We start from the raw sequence: 10608 nt of genomic DNA on the forward strand, positions 1-10608 counted from the left end.
TTCTTGAGGGAGGGGGTGAATGGTTGGGGAACGTTTTACACTCCTTCGCGTTATTCAGGGACGGAGGAGCGTATTTTGTATTGAGGGGGCTAACAAGCAAGCGCCAGAGAGCCAAACTTGTAGGAGGTTCTGGGGGAATTCTCCGCCAGAAAATTCTAAAATCTTGAAGCTCGCAAATGCTACTTTCAGCATTCTCGACGAGATATCAAAAAAAATAAACGTAGTTCATCGGTAAGGTGACAGATGTTTTACTTCTTATTTTTACTTTTTGCTTGAAATTGGGAGGTCTAAAATGGCAAAAGCAATAAATTACTAAAGGTGGAGTTTCTTTCCGACTTTTAGCATTTTAAAATGAATAATTTTCAGGGGCCGGGGGTAGAACTCAAAACACAGGGAAATCGTCACCAAAAATGGGGAGCGTAGCGTGACAGGACAAAGTGAGTCAATTCATGCACAGACACAAAACTTCATCTCAAAATTTTAATTAAACCACAAAACTACTTTTTCACATGTTACAAACCATTACTTGTAAACAATCTCAAGCATGCATTATGACAAATCTTCGGTTACATATTGATAATAGAGTTTTACATAACAATTAAAAAGTAAAAGGTGAAATATTATTTACAAACTTTTCACTATTTTTTTTGTCTTCCTCGAAGGGCAATTTGTTTTAGGAACTACTTTGTTTACTACCTCTAACAACATTAAAAATTTTCACCAAGTGAAAACTGTGAAAATTAGTATCCAAATTTCACCTCAACTTTCCTGATTGGTTCATTTCAGTAATGAGTTGGACCTCTTAGAAAACAAGACACTTTTTCAGTCTTTTTGTGATTGGTTAATTGAAACACAAAACTTCTTTTTGATTGGTTCATTTGGATCCGTAGATGACATCAGCAAAGTAGTTGAATAAACTATTACTTGCAAACAATTTCAAGCATGCATTATGACAAATCTTCGCTTATACATTGATAATAGAGTTTTACAAAGCGATTAAAAAGTAAAGGTTGAAATATTATTTACAAACTTTTAAAGTATTTTGTTGTTTTGGGCCTTCTTTTTTTTTTAGGGACTGCCTTTTTTACTACCCCTAACACAACCTTGTGGTGTGGTTACTATATAAATTTCTCATTAAGTGAAAACTGTCAAAAGTTAGGATCCAAATTTCACCTCAACTTTCCTGATTGGTTCATTTCATTCAAGAATTGGACCTCTTAGAAAACAAAACATTTTCTGAATCTTTTTTGTGATTGGTTAATTGAACAACAAACTTCTTTTTCATTGGTTCATTTGGATCCGTAGATGACATCAGCAAAGCAGTTGAATATCAACTCAGCATTTTTTTGTTTTCCACCAAAACCAATATTTACAAGAAAAATATGCTCGATGGCGCCTTTGAATATCACTTTACAATGGACTTACAATAAGTACAACTAAAGAATGGAACTAAAGAAATTATCAGTACAAATTCAAGTTACTTAAGCATTGAATAATCAAAGGTTCATTGGGAAGAAGTGCAAGGAACTGAGCTTTGAAATGTTTTACACAGAAACCATGGATACTTCAAAAAAAGTTGTTTGGTTTACGAAATAGTTGGAGATTTTGTCTTTGTGAAGCTATTTTTGGTAAGCTGGATTTTAAATGAAATTGCTTGTACGTCAGTGTAATAAACAAAATTTACTGTCAAATTTGTTTGACTTTGTTGCTCTTGTATTGTTCATTCATCTGTTATGTTTGAACCTATAGAGCGGTTTTCAAATGAGTGTCGTAAAACCAAAACCAAAGCAATTACTTTGGCCAATCAAAAAGGACGGAGACAACCCAGTAAACCAATCAAAACTCGAAGTAATTACAAGCAGCCGACACCAAGCGCGGGAAAATGTGCACGCGCCAGCCATGATTGGTTTTGGTTTCACTTCTGATTGGTTGAAAAATTGGCGCGAGAACTTTGAACCAATCACTGAGTGAAGTAATTATAAACCAAAGCAATTCGCTAATTACTTTCGACACTCAATTGAAAACCGCTCTAATAATTTTGTTATTTAAAAAAGCTTTCACGAATCCATGGTTCCTTTATATTCAAAGGGTTGAAATATTTTAACTTTCAGTTTTTCTCGTACTGATTTAGTTAACCGTCCTAACTTCAAACTTTCAATTTCGTAAGCTAAAAAACATCGAAATGAAACGAATGGGTGTTTTTAGGGTTTAAGTTTATTTCAAACTAAAACTTTGCAATTAATATGCTTCACTGATTTAGTGAAGGCGGCTCTATTAGTTATATTGTTACCCAAGAGGTCTAAGCTGTTTAGTTTGCAATTACTGTCCTTTAGTGCTGCTGATAAATGCTCGGCTGCTTCATCAGTTAACTCGTTAACTGCGAGGTTTAAGCTGTTTAGTTTGCAATTACTGTGCTTAAGTGCTCCTGATAAATGTTCGGCTGCTTCATCAGTTAACTCGTTACCCCAGAGGTTTAAGCTGTTTAGTTTGCAATTACTGTGCTTTAGTGCTGCTGATAAATGCTCGGCTCCTTCATCAGTTAACTTGTTAATCCCGAGGTTTAAGCTGTTTAGTTTGCATCCAGTACTGACAAGAAACTTTTGCACTTCTTTTGCACCCAATGAACCGAGATCATTCCGCCACAATTCCATACTCAAAACTCCCGAAGCATTTTCTAAGAAATGCGAGACAGCAGCAAAGTCAACAGGCGCGAGTGAACAGAAACTAAAATCTACGGCGTTAAAGCCAATTTGCTCAATTTTGTTTTGTAACACTGCCTGCTGTTTTTCATCATCAATCTCGTACAAACACTTACATAAGTTCAGTGCTAGTTCTTTGTCATTTTCAGCTGGCCAACAGGTCAGTGTTTTTGTCTCTGGTAGCGAGTAATCATTCATCAGTCCCTGTTCGGATTTCTTCTGAGTCGACGTAGGAAGCAGTTTGATAAAAATGTCGCTGTTTGAGCTCTTTGTGTTTGGATCAGCCCCAAGTAATCCAGCCACAAACTGCAGCACCATTTGCCATGCACCATCGTTAATGTGTTTTGACACAAAGTTTTCGAGTTCTCTTTTATTCAAGGACTCTGCCAAATGTTTTGCAGCGAAGAACTCTTGCAGAGTTAAATGTGTAAAGCAGTATTGGGCTTTCGGCGGCTCATTAAAACGGGATTTGGCGTCTGGCAATCTGTGAAGAAGTCCACAATCTTCCAAACCACTGACTTCGCTTGACTCAAAGAGCAATCTTCCTTGTTTTACTCCCTCAAAAGCAATTTCTCCCAGTCTCTTGAAAATCTTTTTGTGAGATTTTGGGAGCTTCTTAAACGGCAAGTACAAGTAATCTTTGAGACTCCGGTTACCTTGAGCGCTGCATTGCCGATTGTGCTTAAAAAAGACAATCTTTACAACCATCGCGTAAATATCAGTCATTCTTCTCGGGAGGGTGTGTGCTGTATCAGGGAGACTGATAATTTCCAGGAGACAAGAACAAATGAGGAAACAGTTTACTGGGATGTAGCACAATGAAAACAGGTTCATGTTCGACTTAATGTGTCCCCAAATTTTCTCCTTTGCGTCGCGAACTCCTTCTGTAAACTTTTCGACATAGTCTTCAACCTTTTCGGACGTAAATCCGAGGATTTCGACTGTTCTATCAAAGTTCACATCTTCAACACAGGTCACTGCCGTTGGTCTTGTTGTTGTGATTAAGTTTAGACCATCAAGAAGTTCTCCTCCCGCTAGTTTGTTAAACAAAGCGGAAGCAGGCATCTTCTCCTCCAAGCCATTCTTGTTACATGTGTGGTCTTTTCCAGCGATATCCTCTTTCGTAAAAAATTCATCGACTCCGTCAAAAATAAAAAGAACTCGGCTTGGGTTTTTAATAACAAAATTCCACATAGAATCATACAACCGCTCAACTGTTTCTGCTTTAGCCAACAGTTCACGGAGACTAAGCAATAGATTGCTTGTAAAGCGCCTGAATTTCAGGAGGAACACAGCAACAATGCTTTTTTTGTCATCTTGATCTCCATTAAAGGCTTCACCAGATGCCCACATTCGAAGGATTTTAGTGCTTAGCAATGTCTTTCCTATGCCAGGACGTCCGACAACAAGGACATTCTTGTGTTGTTTGTCAATGAGATCGTCTGGCGTGGCGTACAGACAGTCCTTAGAATTGGGCGGGTATTGTTTGAGCTGCTCGCTTCTATTTTGCGCGAAGACATGAAAAGCTCTGCCTTCATGGATTGCCACATTGACATAAATTTGATCAGTTTTTAGATCATTGGGTTTTGGGCCTTCGCCTGGCTTCCGTCGAAAAGGTTGCTTCAAGTCATGGGGTTGCTCCGTGGAATTTAAGCAATCATCCTTCATTTTTTTTAAGGCTTCTGTCAGTACAAGTTGCTCTCGAGCGAGTTCTTCCGCTTCACCCGTATTCAGTGATGAAGGAGCACTTTGGACAGTGACGGCTTCCTGCACTGCAGGTTGACAACCACTTTCTACCTTAGTTAACGGTATTTCTTCTTGAGGTGTTTCCTGTTGTTGATCCGAGTTCGATCTCAAATGATCAGCATAAAACTGTCGATCGTTCATAAAGTTTCTTCCTGTCTTAGCTCGTGATAAGATCCAGACAATCTCCACGAAAGCAAAAACTGCGAAAATACCGTTAACCACTGCCACAGCATTGGTCCAGAAATTCTTTTTCGTTGCTCTCTGATTGATACATGCGTAAACTGTTGATTGTGTCTCGTTCGTAAATAGCTCCCCCGAATCATAGCCTCTCTCAACAGTACAGGTAAAATCTGCGGGAAAGTGCCCGGGATAGAGTAAGTCGGTCTTTAGGAAGACAATGAAAATGATCCCTAGAGCAAATTTTGCGGCAAGTTGAGATAAATATGCAAAGAAAAGGCAACGCTTTCGAATTCGTCTTGGATTGCTCAATCTCCGTTCCGCATCTCTGAGAGCGCCCTTAAGTCTATTAACTGTGGACTTAATGCACACGGAGTAAACAAGGGATACCAAAGAAATCGAGAACAAATTAACAATGACCAAGGCGTAGAGAGGAATGCCGAGTTTGTAGAATTTCTTTTGGTACTGGTCGAAGCACTTTCCTTGGATAAAATCCTTCTCGCTGGTGGTTTTCACATCGCAGCCGATGTCGAATCTTGATTCGTTGATCTCCATGTCTAAAAATATCGCACTCACTATGCCATCAAGTAAAATCCAAGAGAAAACTGCTACATAACTGAGCATGTTCACAGTTTCGGGAATAAACAAGTCTTTGAAATTCATTTTGATTCGTGTTTGATCGTTGTCGATTTGCTTCTGGGCTGGGTGTGGCGAAAGCAGTGGAGTTGGCGTCTTTATAAGGCCAAGATTGACAGCAAATCGAACGTTTTAATTAATCTGTCTAAATAAGGCATGGCTTGAACATGCAATCAGATATTCATTGACCCGCACTAACCTTACTCGGCGAGCTAAGAACAAAACTATTTGCCAAGGCTTCAATCATGAAAGATCTAATCAGAGTGACAAAATGAATTTTCGAACATATCAGTAGTGAGTCATTTTGAAAGTTTAAACAACTAATAAAATAGTTTTGACAAAATGTGCCGTTCTCTTTTTTTAACAATATGCACCCCCCCGCCCTCTTCGGTCCGAGTCATGTTTGTATTGATATAATCACGCAAAGATCAAATTCTTAGAAAGAGCTGGAGAACACTTTATCGCCTATTCTTCACTCAGTTCTAGTTTTTCTGTTTTCGCCAAAATACAAGCTCCCTTCACTCCGACTCTTGTGTGTATACGAATCACTGCAAAGGTGAAACTCTTAGAAAGAGGGAGAAAACAAAATTATCTCTTTGCCGACCTTTTCCCAGTACTGAAAAAGGTTTTTTTTCCAAAAACCAAATTGAGTTAGTCATAATCATCATTTGTTGTGAATAAAATGTAGGTTTAATTAATCTTTTTCTAAACACTGTGTAATTGACATCCGTGAAAAGATGGCTTTAAAAATTCATTTTGCCAAAATTTCGTCTTGTTTTCATGAAGTTAGTAATTGTTTTTCTTCGATTGAAGATGAGTTGCTACTGAAATGGTATATTTCAACAAATTAGGTGTGTTATTCCATGGATCCATTTTAACAACTCTTTAATGAGAGTTCACAGCCACAGAGTGCTAGCCTTTTACAGGATATGAATATTTTACTGTTTTTGTCAGTAATTTTGATGGATTATCATAAAGTTGAGAGTTTTATTGTCATTTCTTTGGCCTCAGGCAGAAGGCTATGATCACGCGATCAGCCCAATGAAGTAAAAGTAATAAATAAATATATGACATATAAACATAGCGCATTCTGTCTACCGATCTCAAAGAGCTTTACAATGATTTGTTGGGGAAATATTTAGTTGTCATGTTGTGTTTTTGTTTCAGATAAACGGGAGGAGTTTTACTGGTGCCCTAGCTCAGATCAAAACAACTACTTCACTCAACGGGGCGGCAAAGCTTGAGATGAGAAAAACAATGAAGTCAATGAAAGGAATTAACTGTGCATTCCTTGCTTCATATTTAAGTAAAACTTTATTTAATATTTAGACATGCTTATCTCTATCAACTATTAATTACACTCTCTTTTTACTGGGTTGCCTATGGTCAAACCCAGTCGAGGTCTGCGTTTAGTTTGTTTGTTTTATTTGTTTTATTTGTTTTATTTTTTATTTTTTATTTTTTTTTCCGTGTCGGTAAAAGTCTTGCCTGTCACTCCCCTGGTAAGTGGTATCTTTGTGTATAGAGCCTTCTGCGCGTATTTTCTTAGGATCGAGAGGGTAGTGGAACTGCGTAGATTTCTCTGGTGGACACAGTAGAATCATTAACTTAGCCTGCAATGGCGTCGAAAGTTATGCAACGCGAATGGCGTTTTAGTGGATCCTTAAACAAAATATACCCTTATGGAGCTCAATAATGGAAAGTCAGTTGGATAAACTAGGCATGAATCTCAAAAGCGACGAGTACTGTACTTCGACAACAATCTATCGCCCGTCGAGACGAAATCAAAGTGAGCTGTATTTACCTGAAGTACATGGTAATTTGACACAATTGAGTTTCTTGTCTTCACGCACGCAATGAAATAGGAAGAGGTTTTCGCCTCTAAGAGCAAATATGTTGTTTGTTTCAATAAAATTTTCGCTGGAAAAGGATTCTGTGGTATTTTCTGCCTTTGTGAATTATAATATCATGTTGTGTATTGAATTTTCGAGCTTAAGGTTGAAATGTGATATGGGAGAAGTTTTTCAGTATTGCTCTGTAAGCAGGAAAGGTTCACAGGCCTGTTGGAAGCGTGCTTGAGTTTCAACAAAATGAGCCCCAAAATCAGTGAAAACTTGTGACGCAGATGAATAATAAAAAAGTAGCTGCTATTGCCAAAATAATGGAATTACCTGGTGATGATAACGTCGTACGCGTCTTGGAGAGTAAATTTTGACTTTGCATAAACAAGAATTGGGCGATTGTGATCTTTGTTTTGACTTCGCTCATTTCATTGTCAAACTTTATAACACTTGACAGAAAAAGAAACTTACAAAACCCGGTATCTTGCCATCATTTGACACAGATGCTTCACTGTTTGGCGAGTAAACATGCCGCGGTAACTTAATCACGGCGCCCGCTGAATTCCGGCCATGTCACTTTCGATTTTGCAATTCACTTGAACGTAGCAAAAATCTCCCAAAATGTTTGTCGCTGATCGTAACTTTTTATATTCGATATTCACGGTTCAAAATTAATGTTGTTTTCATGTCGTAAATATTTCATTCTCGATCGACCGTCCCGGAAACTTCCTTCTGCTCTTTCTTAGAACTGTGTATCAATAGTTATTTGCTTTTTCATCAATATTTGTTTTGCATAAAGCAAGCTAACAAAATCTGTACCTTGCTGAGTCCGCATTTGTTAGCGTTAATAGTATTTTCGGTCAGATGCTTCTGTTTTTTATGAGGGGTTTATTGTTTTGGTCTCCCATCCTAACGCTAACCCCGCTGAACAGGGCTTGACTTCAGTGAAGTTTAGTATTAAAAAGCTGTCAGATGCTCAGAGGGCACACTTGTGGTGCAAAGAAGTTGTGAGGGAACTTGAAAATTATCAACATGTCAGCCCAGAAGCCAATGTTTCTCGCTTCTCTTTTATTTGTTATTCTTCAGAGACTGGAATGCTGTATTTCAATACCACACAATTCAGTGCCTTCTGATTTTCTGTAGCACGTACCACAGGCAACCCAGTGTATGCTTCACGGAAGCATCTCGTTCTTCCAATAATTGCACCGCAATAACCCGTTGACTTTACAAGATGATGGTGGGTATGTACACTGTAACCGTTTATTGGCAGCTCGACGGGCGTGATCTGCTTGTGTCCGAGGAGTTACACTTGATCATGTTTATGCGCCGTGCATCAATGGACAGATTCCTCGGATAAGAATTCGAAACTGCTGAGGCATCAACAACCTTGAGATCATAACCACCACAGAGACGCCATCCTTTCCCATCCCCTCGGGTGATAAGGTGGTTGTAAGGGAGAATGCACACAACACGCATCCTACATTTGCCACGCCCATCGTGTGGCCCAGGCATCGGTGCCTTTAGTATCCCCAGTGATCACGATGACCTCGCTCGGTTTCGACATTCGCTCACTCTCACTCACAACAACAACACCAATCAAATGGTTGCATTCTCTTTTTATTACAGCAATGAACCAGTTGAAAACTATTTACAATATTGAGCACAGTTTATGTGGTCTTTGAAAAGCATCCATCAGATAGGCGCTGGGCCATGAGACAAGCCATTTGAAAGGCAGAGGGTGTTTGGGATGTGTTCTCGAACGATCTCCCTCTCTGATTGTACGGGTGATGTCAAGTGATGCGGACAGCATCGAAGATATTACGTCCTTTGACAAAAGCACTTTGATCGAAGTGAATTATGCTCGGAAACACTTTCTCTGACCTTCATAATATTATAAAGAAAATGCATATATTTCAAATAATAACCTATGTAACTATACTAAAACAACAATTATTATTAACCTGAGACTCGGTGAATAAAAACTGACAAATTCACCTCACCTTTAGCGAATTATTGTTAATTATAACAATACTTGTTTATATATATCTTGCATGATAAATGTTTGTAATAAATAATATTTCACGCATTTACAAACATTAGAATGTGTGCCCCTGAACAGAACACCTTGTTGCATAATTGACATGGCGGTTTCTCTCGGAGTGTCGGTCCAACTTAAAAAAAATATGTCGCACTGCAACAGATTATTTGAATCGGATCTATTTTCATTTCCTTGAATTCGTCATTCATTGACTGTCAAAGTACATGCTAGATTTGCGCTCCGACGCCATGTAAACCGGCCTTTAGAAAACAGTGCTTTTGTTGAAGATTTGATCTGTTTGCTTTTATTAAAAACAATCATTAGTTTGGTAAACATAGTAGAGCGGTTTTCTATTGAGTGTCGAAAGTAATTAGCGAATTGCTTTGGTTTTGCATTACTTCACTCAGTGATTGCTTCAAAGCCAAAACCAAAACCAATCATGGCTCGCGCGTGCACATTTTTCCGCGCTTTGTGTCGGCTACGTGTAATTGATTGGTTTACTGGATTGTCTCCGTCCTTTTTGATTGGCCAAAGTAATTACTTTGGTTTTGGTTTTACGACACTCGATTGAAACTCGCTCTAACTGTCTGGTATTTCTAATAAAATTTATATATTTGTAATAATCCTTTCAGATATTCCCTTGTTTTTTATGAACAGCTTGGGGGGGGGGGGGGGGGGGCATCTTTCAAAAATTAATGATTTTATTATCAGAGAGGACGGTTTCCATATTATTGGGTGTCCAAAATTAAAAAAACCCATAGTCACATTACTGCAAACAGCAGGACGAACCAGTAAAACTTGGCAGCACTTCAAAGTCACTTTATAATAAAAATAAGGGAAAATGCACTGTGTTGTCAAGACTGAAGTTGGTTTTGTTCCTTAGAGCGAGTTTCAGTCGAGTGACGAAAACCAAAACCAAAGTAATTACTTTGGCCAATCAAAAAGGACGGAGACAATCCAGTAAACCAATCAAACCTCGAAGTAATTACACGTAGCCGACACAAAGCGCGCGAAAATGTGCACGCGCGAGCCACGATTGGTTTTGGTTTCACTTCTGCTTGGTTGAAAAAGTGGCGCGAGAACTTTGAACCAATCACCGAGTGAAGTAATGCAAAACCAACGTAATTCACTAATTACTTTCGACACTCAATTGAAAACCACTCTAATGCAAAACCAAAGCAAATCGCTAATTACTTTCGACACTCAATTGAAAACCGCTCTACTAGTTGTAACAGTGGTCTTACAATAATCTTCTACCTATGAACCACTATACCATGCAATACATGTACTTTATTGTAAACCAGCACCTATATAGCATAAAATTTCAGTGATAAAAATGTATTACACTTAATTGAAGCAGTTCAAACTAATTATAAGAAAGATTCACGTCATCATTAATTTTATGGAATTGCCAACAACTTTGTTCTTTGTTCTCTCTTGAAGAAAAATGATAGTTCTGTGTTTTGAAGTC

At 38.4% G+C, this 10608-nt stretch overlaps 1 protein-coding gene across 1 annotated transcript; it reads right to left on the reverse strand.

Moving 5' to 3' along the window:
- Nucleotides 1-466: 466 nt before the first annotated feature.
- LOC137996852 (nucleotide-binding oligomerization domain-containing protein 1-like) lies at nt 467-5326 on the reverse strand. Its single transcript, XM_068842469.1, has one exon. The coding sequence runs from the start codon at nt 5283-5285 to the stop codon at nt 2220-2222; it is 3066 nt and encodes a 1021-aa protein (XP_068698570.1). The 5' UTR covers nt 5286-5326; the 3' UTR covers nt 467-2219.
- Nucleotides 5327-10608: the final 5282 nt, after the last annotated feature.

Source organism: Montipora foliosa, chromosome 1, assembly GCF_036669935.1.
Source record: "Montipora foliosa isolate CH-2021 chromosome 1, ASM3666993v2, whole genome shotgun sequence".
Lineage (NCBI taxonomy): Eukaryota > Metazoa > Cnidaria > Anthozoa > Scleractinia > Acroporidae > Montipora > Montipora foliosa.